At 40.6% G+C, this 19,321-nt stretch overlaps 2 protein-coding genes across 3 annotated transcripts in view; both read left to right on the plus strand.

Moving 5' to 3' along the window:
- slc22a23 (solute carrier family 22 member 23) overlaps positions 1-3,826 on the plus strand; it is a 63,786-nt gene extending 59,960 nt beyond the window's left edge. For both annotated transcript variants that reach the window (XM_056266416.1, XM_056266424.1), the window contains 2 exons: positions 834-957; positions 2,392-3,826. In XM_056266416.1, the coding sequence (XP_056122391.1) occupies positions 834-957; positions 2,392-3,727 (1,460 nt within the window). In that variant the 3' untranslated portion in view covers positions 3,728-3,826. The remainder of the gene's footprint in view (positions 1-833; positions 958-2,391) is intronic.
- Positions 3,827-10,647: 6,821 nt separating this feature from the next.
- The window catches only part of tubb2 (tubulin, beta 2A class IIa), a 278,308-nt gene continuing 269,634 nt past the window's right edge, over positions 10,648-19,321 (plus strand). Inside the window, exons 1-4 of the mRNA XM_056266478.1 lie at positions 10,648-10,809; positions 11,242-11,350; positions 11,905-12,015; positions 17,144-18,229. Coding sequence (XP_056122453.1) covers positions 10,753-10,809; positions 11,242-11,350; positions 11,905-12,015; positions 17,144-18,216 — 1,350 coding nt within the window. The 5' untranslated portion in view covers positions 10,648-10,752 and the 3' untranslated portion in view covers positions 18,217-18,229. The remainder of the gene's footprint in view (positions 10,810-11,241; positions 11,351-11,904; positions 12,016-17,143; positions 18,230-19,321) is intronic.

Below are 19,321 nucleotides of genomic sequence, written 5' to 3' on the forward strand. Positions count from 1 at the left end.
ACAGTTTCTCTTTATTGCTTTATTTCACATGATTTGTCATGATATCACCTATGCCAGTTTAATATGCGGGTCAAGATTATAATAAAATAATTGTCTTTTTTTTTAAATTAGAATTGTACATTTTCTTTCAATATCTTCTAATTTAAACAATAATGCTAAATAACTGGAAAAGTCCTTTTATTTTTTATTTTTCAGAGGTATTTTGTGTACAGAGTTATGTCAGGACAATTATACACAACCTCAAAAAAATCCCACATCATCTTTAAACGGCTTTTAAAAACATGTTATTTTGGTGTGCATGTAAACAGTCTATTTACCACAGTCTGAAAAATATTTCCAGGTATGTTTTGTCTCCGCCGCTGTCAAAAAGCTTGAGTAAATCAGCCAAAGTAATGTAGAGGCATTATTAAAGTTCTCCAGAAAACACTTTTTGTATGTTTATATATATATATATATATATATATACCACATTAGGGCAGAAAGCACTTTAGGAGAATTTGAGGCTGAAAAATAACTAAAGCTGAACCTTCATTTGACATTGCAACAAGATAATTACCCAATACAAGCAATAACATCCAGGTTTAAACTGGAAAGTATTTGCAAGAAAGCCTTCAAACGTCAAAACAGATGATGGTGCTCTATGCCAAGAAGTGGACAAAAGGTTATCCACGTATCCTAGATATCCTTAACTGCATATTTGTTGAAAACACACTTTTTTTTTTTCATGAGTTTTACATCATTTTTATATTAAGTTGCATATGTGATGTTTGTTTTTTGAGGAAAAACCAATAAATGACTCCTCATCTTGTGTTCTTCTCCCTGGATCCCCACAGAGAGCTCAGATACGCTGAAGTACAACTTTTCCGTGGCTTTCTCCATGATTGGCATGTTCTCCTCCCACGCTGTCAGCAACCTAAGCATCTTTTTTTGTGCTGAAATCACGCCTACTGTTATTAGGTAAGCCAGGCACATGGGCCACTTGCAAGATTATGGGGGGAAATCATAAAGGCTAGAGGTCTTTCTTGTTTAGACCTTCCTGGTTAGTAATAATTTGTATTTCCCCCATTGATTTTTATGGGTATTTAATTCCAGTTACGTTAGATAACACTTTGGTGGTAAAATCTGATAATGCATAAAAACCCTTTGATGTTTAGGGTCCAGTGTTTTGATAAATATCGGTTTGATTTTAATGCAATCGTGCATCATTTAATTTAATTTATTAAAGCAGGCCATTATCTATATTAGTTATTGTCTATAGTATGTGGTGGTACTCCATTTTATACATGGTGATACTCCATTTTACACTGCTTTATCCACCTTATTTTGCAAGGAAGTAAGCAGTTTTCTGTGAATGTGCGATATTTCCGATTCATTAGCCGCTATAGGGAAATAACTACAAGAATAACAGTGCAGTAAACGGTGGAACTATTTGTGCAACAAACCAGTGTTTATAATTACAACAAAACATTAACTCTTTCCCTGCCATTCACGGAATGTTCCGCCAATCTGTTTTTGATTGATTGATATCTTTATTTTGAACATGTAAATACAATTTTTTTTTTAAATCATAGAAAGAAAAACAAATAATGGTAAAAAAACAGATGAACAACAAAATAAAACTCCATACTTTCCAGTACTTAAAAAAAACAACTCTATTTACATGTACAAAAAGTAAAACTTATGTACTCCTACCCCTGTTTTTCCACTGTTATACGGTAGGGGGCGCTATTACGCATCATCTGAAAGAATACAATACCTCCAGATCAAAACCGGCGAAGAAGAAGCGGAAACAAGCGATAGAAGCATTGCTGACGCACATGTACATTATAGCGCAATCTTTAGACATTCAACAGCATATAAATCAAAACTCCCTAACGTTACCGAAGGAAATGTCGAACCCATGAAAAGGAAACGACTGTGAAGCTTTGGGGGTGTAGATGTTTTGATCATCATTCTGAATCTGATCCAGACTTAGCATTTGCCAAAAACGCGATTTTCTCAGCTTTTTGTTCAAAATGTTGCTTTTTTATCCACATTCAAGTGTTGAATGAATGAAGACACAGCGCAATCACTACAATATTTGTTCCCCCTGTTCTTTCTTTTAATATATATATCGCATGCTCAACTAAATATTCCGAGGGCCATGAAAGTTTTGTGAAAATTATCAAAAATGCTGGTGGGGACTGGCAACTTGTTTTAAAAATGCTGGCAGGGAAAGAGTTAAATAATAATATGCCAAGAAATACCAGTTTGCAATATGAATCAGCATGACAAGCATTTACGAGATGACACCGGAAGCCAGACACATTCAATTTACAAACGAGCGCACCCAATCTTAGGGTAAAATAAGGTGTGTATCCCCCTAACCTTGTGCTTTTGTGTGCTGTGTAGGGGCGGTGGGCTCGGCCTGGTCCTGGCCAGCGCTGGTTTCGGCATGCTGACTGCCCCCATCATGGAGCTGCACAACCAGAAAGGCTATTTTCTGCATCATATCATTTTCGCCTGCTGCACTCTTATCTGCATCATTTGCATCTTGCTGCTGCCAGAGACTCGCAACCAACCCCTACCAGAAACATTAGCGGATGCTGAAAGTTACACACGCCAACCGTTACTGCCTCCTCGCAAGCCAGGCGAGCAACGCCTTCTACTGACCAAGTCAGACAGCCGCGAGTACGCAAGGGTCGGCGACACGCCTCTCCACGAAGCAGTCGCCACTGCGATCTCCACTATGGACTCCACCGCCTCGTCCGCCATCGATCTTGCCATGCTCATTGATGCCCCTGTTCAGCAAGTCACGGGTCAGGTAGAGATATTCAGCATGAAGACCTTGACTTCTGCCCAAGAGCTCAAGCAAACAAATGAGGAGTATCCCAAATCTGCAACCACTCCGGAGTCGTCTGCCGAGGATCCTCTCCTCGCCTCTATCCCTAACACCTCTACACCAATTACTATTCACTTGTCTAAATCAGAGTCCCCTCCTGATGTTGTCCTAACCCTTCAGTCTTCTTCCACTGCGGACTCCTCTTTGTTTAATAACAATCATGCCTCTCCCTTATCGACCAAAATCCAAACTCCTTCATTTGTAGATAAAGCTATTCCTCTTGCTTCGGAGTCTCCCTTACCAGGGGCTAATGCTTGCAACATCCAAGTTGAAGTGGACTCGTCAGGTCCTTCTTCTTCGCCACCGCTTGTCACCGACTCTAGCGTCCACCTGACAGCGTCCTCCCCATTAGACAACGCCATTCCTCTCTGCGCAATTAACCTGTCTGATCCATCCACTGGACAATCACCCAATCAGTCTTTAAATGACATTCCTCCCTCTTCCTCAATAGACTCTCCTGTTAATCTAGTCTCTGATATTCTAGCCCCTTCCCCAACACAACTCTCATTATCACCAGTGCTAGACCCATCTGGTCAAGTCAATGGCATCCCAGCTTCTTCACCCATAGATTCCGGCACTCTCTTGTTACACTTAGTTGCTCCGCCTGCGATGAACTCCATAGGATCTGGTCCCCCTTCACCAGCTCCACTGGAGTCTTTAGGTAATGGCACTACTCTTCATGCCACTGTGGATTCAACGGCACCTCGTGCCACAAGCACGGACTCTGTTACAGAATCTGGCCACCCGCTCATGGCGGACTTGACCGTTTCCTCACCTATCGACTCAGGTATTCCTACAGACGCTGACTTGAACATCACGGAAACCAGTGGGGAGACGTCCTCATGACGGACACACTCGCTCCACATGGCTTGATGGGCAGCCTTATTATTCTCACTGCTTGTCAAGAAGCAGTTCTTGCCGTGGGGAGGCAATGTTAGAAGTATTGTTATTTTCCAGCAGCCATGACCCGAGAATGGCGAAGCAAGGAGAGTTTGGCTGAAAGGGAACGACCATGCGCAAAGGGTTTTTATTCTCCCTTGGTTTCCAAGCCTTCTTACTGTGGTGCCAGTATCTGCTTTTTTGGGGCAGCTAGATCCAAAATTCCATGCGTTATCATTGAGCTTCTATTATTAAAAACGCTAAGAACAATAGTGTCAAGTTCTTACTTGAGTTACTCTGGAATTCCATGTAGTCTAGTGGTTAGGCTTACTCATAAATGCTTGTTTGATAGTAATTAACATTTAGGATCAAATGTGAGTAATGTTCTGTAATTAATTGACTGGAATGAAGTTGCTATATTCAGCATCTGTGTGGTCCAGTATCAAAGGGAAATTTCTCACAAACCCAACAGTGGTATATTTAACGCTGGGAATGTTTGCCGATGTTGTCCTGAAGTGAACGGCAAATGCCTCTATAAAGTAGGTGTCAAATAAGCAGTTCATGTTCAGGAAGTATATGTGACGAACCATACGCATATTTTCAAACCTGTTGTAAAATAGATACTTACAGAGAGACAGCTCAGTGGTATACATGTGGTATGTTTTATGAAGCTAATATGTTTTGGTTGAGCTAATCGCTGATTCTGGTGGGGAAAAAATTATTTTGAGGAATACAGATGATACTTCATGGTTGTGTAACACTGTCTAAGCGACCCACGATACACTTAATCAAGTGTATGCAACAAACTTATTGTGAATGTGAAAACGTTTTGTAATTTATGCTATTGTGGTACTGATGTACAGTGGTACTGACTGCTTTACTTTAAAAAAAAAGAAGAAAAAAAAGGTTATGTTGTCCGTATCAATGAGTGTACGCCCATTGGTATTTTGTTACCATGTCTGTGTAAATGTATGTGGCACTTTATCGTTCACAATGACAAAAAAAGCATGTGAACATCTAAAATGAATGATTTCAAAGTAATGAGAACAAATATGAATTTTGAGGAATGTGTACAATTGTCATCTTTCATTTGTGGTCACTTTATACTCACAGCAATAATGTCTTTACAATATGCGACCCATATGAGTTTAAATCATTTCAAATATCTTTTATTTTTTATTATTGTTTTGTATCCTTAATCACAGTAAAGAGCATTAATATTAAATATTAATTTTTTTGATGTCTGAAATTGTCCCCTTAAATGTTGTATCATGCTTATTTGTAAGTTTGGCAACAGTTGGCCGTGATCGAGCATTAAACTACTAGAGGAATATTTCATCAAGAAAGATGGATCTAAACCTGTACTTGGCACAAAATGCAACATTACTTTGGAAAACTTGGATTTTTCCAATGATTGTGATATTTTTAATCAATCCAGCTAACATTTAGTTTCTTTTTATCTTCAATAAAACGTATTATGGCCCTACAGTATGTACAACTTTTAAAAACTGTTTTTGATGATTTGTTACTTTGTCTTTTGTTATTCCAAGGACAGGGGCATTTTCTTATCACATATATCATGGCCTTCTTCTATCTGGTGACCTCCTTTAGCTTTCACTGCTGTATTCCTGTTTAGCTATTCAGGATATCGTGTTACATTTGATATGAAACCATTTTTCATTTCCAATCTGACTCGTTAGCGTGATTGATTTGGCTTTGTTTTGCCTCAAACACTTTGGACGAATCTCAAGACTCTTGTTTTTAAAAAGTAAAAGTCCAGACCATTCAGTCATTCAACGAACCTAGCCAAGAAATGTGTGAGAAAAATACTTTATGTAAAAGTGTGCAAATACTGAAGCAAACACCTCAATACTTGAGAGCAATAGAGTTACCTTCAATGCTTGTGCCATTAAGCCACATGTATTATGTTGTACAATGTTATTAACATTATGTGTTATGTTGTACAATGTTATTCAGGTCGCTTCAAACATATAAAATCTAACTCTCTGAGCAAGATTGTCTTCAAAGTGTTGCTTTGCCATGACAGTAGTTGATCTAAAAGAGAAAACCTGAAGACTTGAATCTACTGTCTGCTATAGTGTATACTTGTGTTCTCAATGTGTCAAGACCGTAGATTAACACACGACCCAATGGGTGAACGTGATTTCACCAAGTGCCACATGTTCCTGGATCAACATCTTTGTTGATCCTGGATCAACTTTCCAATCAACCAATAAGATTTGAGGGACAAGTTTACAGTTTATGTCAAGTTTAGGCTTAGAACCAGGGTGAAGTACTTACACATCAGTGCTATTCACCTTTCATTACCCTCTGATTTTAGGGAAAAGTTATGGGTAGGGTTAGGTTTAGGGGTAGGGATTGGGTAAGGACTACATTTTGGGACAGGAATGTTGATCCAGGACCATGTCTTACTTGGCAAAATCACAGTGACCCAACACAATGACACATGACACCGAGCTTGTGTAGCTAGAAGTACTTGAGTTCATTTACTTTTTTGACCCAACTCTCCTCTATTAAACCAAACTTAGCATTAAGTTCATCTGTTCCCCCACTCATTATTTGACGCTCCACTAGACATTAAGAGATTTTCATTAGGGTCAAATCGGATCACAAACAAAAAATGTCCCACACGCGACACAGCTCTACTTGAACAGATTTGAACTACAGTATATAACCTAATGCTATGACTACTTAGGAAAGCTATATTGTGACGATCCTCTCATAATCGATACCCATTACCCATTATAAGTCACAGCAATAAGAACAATATTGGTAATATTCTCAATTCCAAGGCTGCATCCTTCCAAGGCCGTGAAGATTGGGCCGAGCGTTTTCTATGGGACGGTCCAGCCTCCAGAGGGTTGTTCTTGTCGCCTAACTTCTGTGACAGCTGCCGTTGTAATATCCCGTCGTTGTAAATATGCTAACCTTGGTCCATTCATGTATATAATAAAGATTACATTCCTTTGCGGCCCAGGGACACAAGGACGCAGCCTCTGAATTGGGACACACAACTCGTTTTCCAGTTGCACCACTTGACATGCTAGACGTGTGCGCATATGTGAAGGTCGGCTGCCAATGGGAGTAAATAGTGCAGTGTTTGTTTAATGCTAAATTGCTAAGGTACTGTATTCTTCACATTGGTCCCAGACAGCAACATAGTGTCGGCCCAGATCCGGCCCGGATGCATGTGTACCGGATATGGGCCGACACTACGTTGCTGTCTAGGGTGGATCAACCACTATATATTTACCTCTTTTACAGTTAGTATATTTTTTTGTAACCTCTTTCAGATTTTATAAGTACTAATTGTGGTAAAGCCAAAACATGTCCTGGACACCAGATCTGTCATCTGTGACTCGCTTTGACCTAGAAAACTGAATTTTAGCTAGTCGATGTAAACTCTTCCAAATTCAAATTTGTGAATATACCTCATTGACGGGTATTTGATACAGGTATTGCCTGAGAATGTATGCTCCGCTCCAAGAGCACAGGCAAGAGGATGAATGTCAAGAAAATTGATTGTTTTGGGTTTCATGTACATTTTTTAACATACATAATGCACTTGTATATAAAGTTGTATGTGTCGTAATATACTTTAATGAATAAAATATATTTGTTGAGATATTTATTTATTTATTTATTTAATTACTGATGGATGTGTAAATATGTTGGCTGATAAAATAGTTTTTAAAATTATATGTACCCTGTAATCCAGAATAATCAGCAGTTTTGTTCTGTATGGGACCAGGTTTCTCCAAATATCTGACAATGCCTCATGATTTACTGCATTTGAATCAGCATACAATTGTCAGTGGTAAAAAAATATGGATTTTTTTTTTGTTACATTATTATTTGATTTATTATGCAATGAATGCTCAAAATACAAAATAGTAGGGATGGGCGATATGACCAAAATCTGCATCACAATACGAGTGAGTTTCACAGTAACAAAAATATCATGATATAGTCTTTTTTATATATAGACACGTGGTGCGATACAATACCAAATTTTTAAGGAGTGTTATGTTTTTCAGGTAGGTCTACCTAACAGTAAGAACTAATATAGAAATCAGATAAAGTAATGAAATGTAAAATGAAGCACTGCATAATCTTCACTGTATGAATTAAATACACAGTGATATGTATTAACGCTACTAAAGTTATTCAGTCTAGAGCGGTGAGTGATTTTCTCTGTCTTTTGTTGTTTGATTAACACTAATGACAGACAGCAGGTTTATTAGGCCACTGTCACTTTAAGAGCGAATGCACTGATCCAATACACTGTTACACATCCACTTCTCCCGACGGTTTACCTTCACTCAAGACATAAACTGGCTATATTTACATGAATACTTATATTTTCACGTCATTTTTAAACTGCACACAGAAAACCGCAAATACTGCATTCAAGTTCTGTTTAGTGGCATATTGCACTTTTAATAACTCTTCTTAACATCAAGCATGTCCCGTTCTTTATTACTCGTTCGTTCATGTTTCTTTATCGCGCTAATGTGTCAATAACTAAAAGCACTAAAAGCTGCACGGATATGCATACGCGTTATATAAACGATATAGAAGTTGTTAAATTAATTCAACAAAAAACAATATCGTCATTTCACTCATAAAGCAAGCAGTAGCAATGTTTAAAGGGGTGGTATAATGCCCTTTTCCCAAGATGTAAAATAAGTCTCTGATGTCCCCAGAGTGTGTATGTGAAGTTTTACCTCAAATACCGCACAGATATTTGTATATAGCATGTTAAAATGGTCACTTTTTGACGGTGAGCAAAATGCACTGTTTTTGTGTGTGTCCCTTTAAATGCAAATGAGCTGCTGCTCCCACAGAGGGCGGAGCTACAAGAGCTCGTGTCCTTTTACCTCACACACACACTGAACATTTCAAAAACTTTAGGCCTATTAATATGTTGAAACCGGAGTCAGACAAATATGAAGAGACTCAAGAAGAAGTGACAACATGTAGAAGCAACAGGACATCTCTGAATGGTTAGTTGATGAATTTATGTAGCTGATGTGGAGTTATCTTCTAGTCATTGATTAGCATATTCTGTCATGATAATCTATAAATCGTGTCCAGAGGCGGGGTTTATGTAAATCTTAGGGTTTGTGATGTCACTAAACCGGGAGAAAGCTCGTGTAGTCGTTAGTTGTAGTCCTTAAAAATAAATGTCTTTAAAATAAAATATCTCCCTTTGAACTTTGAGCGTTGTAACTTTGCAGATGTTGTTTATGCTCAAACAGCAACATTACACACTAACTAAAGTTAAAAAAAGTGAAACCATAATCAACCATTCCTTTAATAAACACATTCGACTGGCTAGTTGATAAAACCAACAACCAATTAGCTATCAAGACTGACTAGCTAATGCTATGTTTCCCTTTTATTCCTTCATGCTGACATGTTAAGGCCCCACACAGTAACATACCGGTAGTGTCGGCCCAGATCCGGCTCACATCTGGACCGGTGTGTGTGGAGTCCGTGAGCTGCAGCTCGGCTGGCCTGAACTAGTTGATACAGGAGACCAGCAGCCGAATAAAGAGGAACACTGAAACACGGCCCATCCCTGTTTAGAGTACAATAACTAATGCCAAAGGATCAAGGAAAATGTGTTTTCTCGTTTCATTCCCCCTTTAAGTTCATCTTCAGCATTACATACGGGAGCCCAACGGTTGTACTCGTCAGTCCAGAACTACTCAGTCTATCTTCACCTGGGTCACCATTGACCTTCACCTGGGTCAGTAAACCGTAACAGTTTAACCCCACGTTTAAGGCCTGCTGTACTTCTGGGTTAAGTGAAGTTTCACAGTTGTAATTCTGGAATGGATTATAAATTGCAGTTCTAGAATGTCAAAAACGTCAGAATGAGTCATGTAGACAACAGATAAACAATCAAAAATGAACAGCGGAATAACAGTCCAAACACACTTGATCAGCGCTGTAGATGTCCAGTTCATTTAAAGCATTTGTCAGCTTGTTTACACCTTCAGCTGCCCAACTCAGACATACATCATGAAGAAATATGAATGCTCTGACCAGAACAGTGATTTATAGTGTTCTGTGCAATGCATTGTCTTCCTCTTCCTCATCCTCATCATCACTGCAAGAAACCTTCCATTTACAAAGAGTCATGTTAGTCATGTTGGAAACTTTGTGTAAAAACCCACTCAGCAACATGAGTCGGCCCGGATCCGGCCCAAACACGTGGATTCCACACATAGCAGACGTGGGCCGACACCATTTTTGCTCAGGGAATAAAACTAGTTATTTGCCATAGTATCCCATCACAAAAGAGTTTTATTTTATACTTTTATTCCATGTTTACAATTTTATTTCATTTCCTCACAAAATGCTATTAAACACTATGTACATAACATGGTGGTTTGACTTTTTGGGCAACGGAGAATAAAAATAACTAATTTAGAGCAATCGATTTAAAACCTATAAGCTGCTCCTCCACGTGGCTAAGCATGTCAAATGTATGTTATTGACTTATGGCGTTTATTGATTAATATGACTGTTTATTTCTTTATTTGAGTGTCTGGATCTACAGTGCTTTACAGTCTCCATAGAGTCTCGCTGCCCTCTGCAGGAAAGAATTGGGAGTAAACAAATACATTCGTTTAGAGTGTTGACTAGAAACAAAACTAGGATTACAACTTGTTAAGTAATCAACTAATTGAATATTATGTGGCAGGCGCGTGCGTTCTGTCTTACGCGTTGACTCAGCATTTGGAACGCTCGAGTCGAACGCGCGTCACCGAGCACGAGTGACGGAGTGACACGCGCACGCGCACGCGCTGCTGCAGCACTTCCACTGCATCAAACCCGTGGCTCGTGATTGGCTGAGAGCGAGTGAGCTAAAGCCGAGTGTGAAGAAGATCTCAGAGTCGCATCAGCTGCAGTGACACACACACCGCATCCTTCCAGCATCACACACACAGCTGAGCACCATGAGGGAGATCGTTCATATCCAGGCCGGGCAGTGCGGCAACCAGATCGGTGCCAAGGTAAGACTGTAGCCTATGTGTTTATATCTCTAAGCTTTTCGTAAACTATCATTTTCCCCTCTATTGCAAAAGAAGGAATGGGAAGAAAAGTGCTCGCTTTGCTATGTGCACGAACAAGGCGATTGTGTTTAGTGGCATCATGTGTGCTGAATGGGTGTGGTGAGCAGACCCTCGGTGATCCTGTGCTGAGAGAACCGCAGTGTGCGTCATTCCACACATCTATTCACCACTAAACCTGCTAAATCATTATAAGTGTGCTCGTTTCACAGCATTATCATCATTAGTGTGCGTCATTTCACAACTGCACATGTATTCACCACTAAACCTGCATTATCATCATTAGTGTGCTCATTTCACAGCATAAACCTGCTTTATCATCATTAGTGTGCTCATTTCACAGCATAAACCTGCTTTATCATCCTTGTGTTTCAGTTCTGGGAGGTGATCAGTGATGAACACGGGATTGATCCCACTGGCAGTTATCAAGGTGACAGTGAACTGCAGCTGGAGAGGATAAGTGTTTATTACAATGAGGCGTCTGGTAAGTCAGAGATATGCTTTTTGCAATGAGTTTTGCATGTATTTGTTAGGTCATGGGGTCCAGATGGTCAGTTTTCCCAGCTCTGGTCCTCTGATCATAGATTGCAGCTGTCAGTTATTGACTATTTCAGAAGCCCGTCTGACCTCCTTCTTCTAGGCTACATTACAGATTTTAAATCAAACATCAGATTGCGTTATTTAAAGATTGTGGGGTATTAGCACTATCGTTCAACAGCACCCAGATGAGTCTTTGTGTTTCTGGAGAGTAGTTGTGTAGCTGCTGATGTCAATAAAAGGGTGGAGCAGGGAAAGAAGATGGATGACGCTGCGGTTTACCAGGGTCAGCATTTACTAGGCAGGCATGAGATCAGGGTAGTGGGGTATTCAATTATGCATATATTAAATTACTTTATAAAAAAAATGATGCATTTAATGCATATACTGTATTTCATTCATTTGAATAGAAGCTCTGGATCTTGGTTTTAGATTGATTTTTTTTTTCCTTTGTATGTTCCATACTTTGTATGTTTACACCAAGCCTATTTTATTTCACAGGAAACAAATATGTCCCTCGTGCCATCCTGGTGGACCTGGAGCCTGGCACTATGGACTCGGTCCGCTCTGGCCCATTTGGACAAATCTTCAGGCCAGATAATTTTGTGTTTGGTATGTTTATCACATATTTGATTTTGAACATCTGTGAATTTATGAGATTCTACTTTGTTGCTTTAAAAAAAAAAAAACATCGACAGAATCCAGTGCTCTTTTTTTACGTAACAGAAGATGCTGAGCTCCAAAAGCACCATAAAAGCAGACAATACAATTTGTGTGCAAAATTCCACATCTTCTAAGGCTATAGAATAGATTTAAAGCTATATAAAACGGGCTGAAATCTGCTTGTTATTCACTGAAAATCTTCCCCTCTGCCATACTTCTCAATCCACAGTCATTCGATTAAAATATACTGGGCATGCATAACCAAAAATATATATTTTTATATAAATATATATTTTTCAACCGCACATGCTGGTGATTAAATACTCAAAATTGAAGGACCACTAGGTAGTGTGCATGCATTGAATTCATCCATTCATGCGCTATATCAATTAAGCATAATTTGAAAGGCTTAAGGCCCAGATGCACTTCAAGCTGAATCTAAGAGTGAATGACGTCATTTCAAACTAAATCTGGACAAAACAAAGTCCTTTGAAGTTTCTTTCGGTGGTTTGAACCTCCTGCCAGCACAACGATTTTTCCAAAAACTGTTAAAAACCTTCGAGCTGCATGCAGTTGGACCATGACGATTGTGTAATACATGGGTGGGGCTCGAGGCTCCTCCCTCTCTTTAGACGTAAATCTCTTCAGCTTCTACAAGAACATGAACACACTGAACAGCTGCTTTATAGCTGAATGTGGTTGCAATTATAGCTGAAATTCTGATTCCTGGAACTGAAGAAATTTGCCAAACTCCATTCCCAGCAGCGTGGGCATTATTTGCAACCAGTATACCGTTCGTCATGTATTCCGTATTTCTTCTTTTACTCCTGAGAAAAAATGAAACAGAACTTTGGTGTTAATATAACTGGGCATTTACGCACTCAACTGTGTGCAAGATGGAGAGGATGGTAAACATGACATCACTTCTCTTCTCTGATGACGAGGGCGGGGCAACCTGTCACTCACACGAGATCCACCAATAGCAAACCACAACCATCCAATCATTTCCCCATAGACACAATCAAGCCCCGCCCTACATTTGTAGGGTCATGATTTTTTTTTTTTTTTTTTTTAGATATACAGCAAATCGTAACTGTTTTTGGTGATCGGTTTGGGAAGAAAAGATTATTGCACCTTCCACCAAAAATAATATAGAATTCATAGACAATTGGAAATGTTTTTGGGGCAGACCCAACCTGTTGAACAGAGATGGTATTCATCCCTCCTGGGATGGTGCCGTTCTTCTCTCTAATAATATGGCACATAGTCTTAGCGCTCAAACGTGACAATCTGGGGCTCAGGTCAGGAAGCAGACAGACTGGCTAAACGACCGTCTGCCAGCGGCCTCACGTCACTGAGGTCAGATAAATCCCATCACATAGAGACTCTTTCACCTAGATATCATCACAGAGACTATTTGTCTCTTGTCTGTTCCCCGAATTAGGACATACAAAAAACTCCCAAACAAAGGTTAAAAATTGTATTGATGTTCAACAAATAAAAAACAGATATAATACAGATGAACAAATGATAAAGCTTGGGTTGCTGAATATTCAATCCCTTACTTCAAAAGCACTTATTGTTAATAATATGATTACAGATTATAACCTAGATGTGCTGTGTTTGACAGAAACCTGGCTAAAACCAGACAATTACATTACTCACCTGCAAACTCCTCAGAGTAAAAAAGGTGACAGTGTCGCGGGGGGCGTTACTTACTCTCGCATCAGCTGTTGTGTAAACACTCACATTTAACTTACCCACATCACGAATGACTGCCTAACTCGTGAGCGTGCACGACAACCTAATATTCAGGGTAGCTCAGAATTCGAGTAGTAGCCGTATATCTCGGAACTCAGGGCAGAGCACCCGGCTAACGATAAGCCTAGCTAACGTTACAGGGATATTCCACCATTTGGGGAATTAAGCTCATTTTCCACCTCCCCTCGAGTAAAACAATTGTTTTTTTACCGTTTTGGAAACCATTCAGCCGATCTCCGGGTCTGGCGGTACCACTTTTAGCATAGCTTAACGTAATTCATAGGTATGACGACAATACAATATTATTGTAAATTATATCAAATAAAAAAGCTTTATTTAGTCAATTACAGGCCGATCTCGAATCTACCCCACCTGTCAAATATACTAGAAAAGGCAGTATCCTCACAACTATGTTCCTTTTTAGAAAGAAATGATATCTGCGAGGATTTCCAGTCCGGATTTAGACCGTACCATAGCACTGAGACAGCTCTCGTTAGAGTCACAAATGATTTGCTCTTATCATCCGACCATGGTTGTATCTCTCTATTAGTGTTACTCGATCTTAGTGCTGCATTTGACACTATCCACCACAACATTCTTTTAAATAGACTCAAAAATTATGTTGGCATTAGTGGAATTGCATTAGCATGGTTTAAATACTTATCTGACTATTATCAGTTTGTAGCAGTAAATGAAGAGATGTCTTATCGATCACAAGTTCAGTATGGCGTACCACAAGGCTCAGTACTAGGACCGCTGCTGTTCACTCTGTACATGCTACCATTAGTGAAAACTAATGCCATGGTTCCTAATGATATCTCCTGTTATGCTGATGATACGCAGCTCTATATTTCTTCACACCCTGACGAAACTTACCAATCCACAAAATTAACGGAATGCATAGCTGAAATAAAAAATTGGTTGACTAGTAATTTCCTACTACTAAATTCTGAAAAAACAGAGATTCTAATTATTGGACAAATAACTTCCACACGTAATAACCTAGAATACTGTCTAACACTTGATGGATGTTCAATAAAGTCTTCGTCGTTGGTTAGGAACCTGGGTGTGCTCTTTGATACCAATCTCTCATTTGAAAGTCACGTTTCTAGTATCTGTAAAAATGCATTCTTCCATCTTAAAAATATATCTAAATGACGTCATTTGCTCTCAATGACAAATGCGGAACAATTAGTTCATGCGTTCATGACCTCAAGGCTAGATTATTGTAATGCTCTACTGGGTGGTTGCCCTGCACGCTTAATAAACAAACTACAGCTAGTTCAAAACGCAGCAGCTCGAGTTCTTACCAGAACCAGGAAATATGACCATATTAGCCCGGTTCTGTCAACACTGCATTGGCTCCCTTTTAAACATCGTATACATTTAAAAATATTGCTGATTATTTACAAAGCACTAAATGGTTTAGCTCCGCAGTACTTGAGCGAGCTCTTAAAGCATTATAGTCCTTCACGTCTTTTGCGATCTGCAAAACTCCGGCCAGTTGATAATACCTAGAATATCAAAATCGCCTGCTGGCGGAAGATCCTTTTCCTATTTAGCACTAAAACTTTGGAACAGTCTTCCTACCATTGTCCGGGAAGCAGACACACTCTGCCAGTTTAAATCTAGACTAAAAACATCTCTTTGACCTAGCATACCCATAACACATTATCAACTTCTATAATTTAATGTTAGGCTGCATAAATTAGGTCAGCCGGAAACGGGAACACTTCCTATAAAAACTGATGAACTCGTTACATAATAAGAAGAATGGCGTCTACGCTAATATTAGTCTCTTTGTTTATCCTGGAGTTTACCGCAGTCCTCGGACCCAAGCCGTATCCAGATCTGATGAAGGACATGCTCCTGGACACGGCGACAATGCAGTCCTGAAGTGTCCACTAGTCTTTCCCCTGTGAAGGCCTCCTTCCCTTTACCTCTGTACCGATAAAACGTTGTCAAAATAATATCGGTTCATATATAAAATGATGTGTTATGAATTTAAGGCCAGACAAGTTATTTGTTGAGGTCAATTTGTAAAGAAAGACTACACGCCTGTGCACATATTCAAACGCGCATACCTATGGACTGAACACGTAATACGCATGTGCACGCCGTCAGCATTTACACAGGTTTGCGTTTTTAAAGTTTACGCGGAGATAACTTTTTAAAAACAAATTCAGCGCTTGCACCTTGGAACCTATTTCAAGTGGCCCCTAAGTTAATAACTAATGATCAATCTCTGTTACTTTAAATTCCTATTATCACTGTAAAGCTGCTAAGTCTTGTTTTATTAAAAGCGCTATATAAATGAAGGTGACTTGACCGTCCACCCTATGCTGATGTTAAACTGGTATTTATAAGGGAAAACTGTGTTTTAAATAGTGACGTCGTATGGCAGGGGTTCTCAACTTTAGCCCTCGCAGTTCACTTTCCTGCAGAGTTCAGCTCCAACCCTGATCAAACTTTGTAAAGTTGTCTGTTGCTTTCTAGTAATCTTGAGGACCTTGATGAGCTTGTTCAGCTGAGTTTGAGTAGGGCTGGACCCAAGCTCTGCAGGAAAGTGGCAAATGTTGAGAATATTATATGGACTACTTTTATGGTGCTGTTCTTGTCAAAGCTCAACAGCCCACCCTTATACCCATACAGAAAAACAGTACTCTGGGGTATATTTTGTGCTCAAAGTAAACAGCATGAGGGCGAGTAAATAATGACACTTAAAGCCGGGTGCACACTGTGTGATTTTAGCCATGATTTGCCCGTCTGAGACAAATTTTTCAAATCCTAAAAGATTCCTCTGTCCTAGGCTAAAATCTGAAGTTTTTGATCCCTAATTTGATATGTTCACCGACAGCCGATTAATGACCATTGCGATAAAACTTTACCTCTGACAAAAAATTTTGGCAGTGTCAGAAGATTTGACTCACAGTCGTGCAGTGTGACTTGTCCTACAACGACCGACAAATGGTCTTAGTTTTTCAAGAACAGCTGTGACCAAAATTAACGTTACAGATTTCTTTGTAGCCACCATTTCAATCCCGCGTGTAATGCAGCTCATTGTCACAGAACTTGTCATCGATTGATGTAAAACTGCGGACGAGGTAGTAAATAACAACTGAGATCTTACAGTGTGACATGACTTACAGCGAGGATCAGGTTCGTACAGTCTGACAAGTAACAATCGTAAAGTACTATTATAAATCGCACAGTGTGCACCCGGCTTAATTTGTGGTTCAGCTAACCCTTTAACTCAATACTTGAAGTGTTTTTGATTTTATCAAGTTAAAACTGGGACACGTGGGCTTTCTTTTAGGTCAAAGCGGAGCTGGGAACAATTGGGCCAAAGGCCACTACACAGAGGGAGCGGAGTTGGTGGACTCAGTGCTGGACGTGGTGAGGAAGGAGTCTGAGAACTGCGACTGCCTGCAGGGCTTCCAGCTCACGCACTCCCTGGGGGGGGGCACCGGCTCCGGCATGGGCACTCTCCTCATCAGCAAGATTCGCGAGGAGTATCCCGACCGGATCATGAACACTTTCAGCGTCATGCCTTCACCCAAAGTGTCCGACACAGTGGTGGAGCCCTACAACGCGACACTCTCTGTGCATCAACTGGTGGAGAACACCGACGAGACCTTCTGCATTGACAACGAAGCACTCTACGATATTTGCTTTCGCACTCTTAAACTCACCACTCCTACTTACGGCGACCTGAACCACCTTGTTTCGGCGACCATGAGTGGGGTCACCACTTGCCTGCGATTCCCCGGTCAACTTAACGCCGACTTGCGCAAGCTGGCCGTCAACATGGTGCCCTTCCCTCGCCTCCACTTCTTCATGCCTGGTTTCGCTCCTCTGACAAGTCGTGGAAGCCAGCAGTATCGTGCCCTTTCAGTGCCAGAGCTCACGCAGCAGATGTTCGACGCCAAGAACATGATGGCGGCCTGCGACCCGCGCCACGGACGATACCTCACAGTTGCCGCCATCTTCCGTGGACGCATGTCCATGAAGGAGGTGGACGAGCAGATGCTGAGCGTTCAGAACAAGAACAGTAGCTACTTCGTGGAATGGATCCCCAACAACGTCAAGACCGCAGTCTGCGACATCCCACCACGCGGGCTCAAAATGTCCGCCACATTCATCGGCAACAGCACGGCCATTCAAGAGCTGTTCCGCAGGATTTCAGAGCAGTTCACCGCCATGTTCAGACGCAAGGCTTTCCTGCACTGGTACACTGGTGAGGGAATGGACGAGATGGAGTTCACAGAGGCCGAGAGCAACATGAACGACCTGGTCTCCGAGTACCAGCAGTACCAAGACGCCACTGCGGATGAAGTGGGCGAGTATGAGGAGGACGATCTTGAAGAGGAGGAGGACGCTCGTCATTGAGTCAGCTCCCGAAGTGATGCTCGCTGCAGAGGCAAACGACGTCCAGTAATGGGTGGAACTTGACCTAGTCCGGCTTTACCACTGTGGAGCTTAACCGAATTAAGTTTAGGGATAGGGTTAGGGTGTGGCTGGACCTTCAAGCTCCACCCCTTATGTCCAGAGAGAGGGATCTGGACGTCAAGCTCCACCCATTGGCTCTGCGGTGAGCAGCCTCTCCTAACAGCTGATAGCCATGTGGTTTAACATGTAGTTTTCAAAACCTTTGCATCTAGTTTATCTTAAAAATTTCCATAGCAATGCAAACAGTGCCGCTACATCATAATTCAAAAGGTGCTATTGTGTTTAATTGATGTTCAGAAAAGATTCAGTGAACAGCGATCAGGCCATCTTAGGTAAACTTACGATATGTTTTGTAACATCTGCTTCAAACTGCAGTTGCCATGTTAAAAAAAATAAAATGGTCACTAAAAAAACACTGTCTCGTGTCAAAAATGGTTCGATTCAAGTTTACACATTCACTCATTGCTCTCAAATAATTTACGGAAGAATGTTTTTTTTATGTGTAAACCGGTAAAACCAGTCACAACAAGGGGTGTCCAGTCCTGCTACTCTAGGGACACTTTCCAGCAAAGTTTAGCTCCGACTCTCCTGCCTGGACGTTTCCAGTGATCCAGAAACCCTTGATTAGCTGGTTCAGGTGTATTTGTTTGGGTCTAGAGCTAAACTTTGCAGGAAGGTGTCCCTTCAGGAGCAGGATTGGACCACTGTCTTAAGCTAAGAAATACTCTTAGTGCTTGGCATGGTAATTGGTATGACAATGAAAATGTTTGGTCTTGGCAGAATAGAGCTGCTACTGTCAATATTTACACCTGCTGTCTGCTGTGAGCAAGCAAGACATGCTGATGCTGTACAATATAGCGTACATGAATTACCCGTAGCAGATCTATACAGGTGGAGCTGGGGAAGGTGGAGGGTTTCTGAAAGCTGCGCCATCTAGAGTTTCATGACAAAACTTTGTATTTATACTTACATTTTTTTTTTTAACCAGGTTTAGGTCCAAGCTGAAGCTTGTTACATTTTTTTTCTCCAATTCCAGCATAATATG

This window comes from Rhinichthys klamathensis, unplaced genomic scaffold (genome assembly GCF_029890125.1).
Source record: "Rhinichthys klamathensis goyatoka isolate OS25496 unplaced genomic scaffold, OSU_Roscu_1.1 h1tg000011l_1, whole genome shotgun sequence".
Lineage (NCBI taxonomy): Eukaryota > Metazoa > Chordata > Actinopteri > Cypriniformes > Leuciscidae > Rhinichthys > Rhinichthys klamathensis.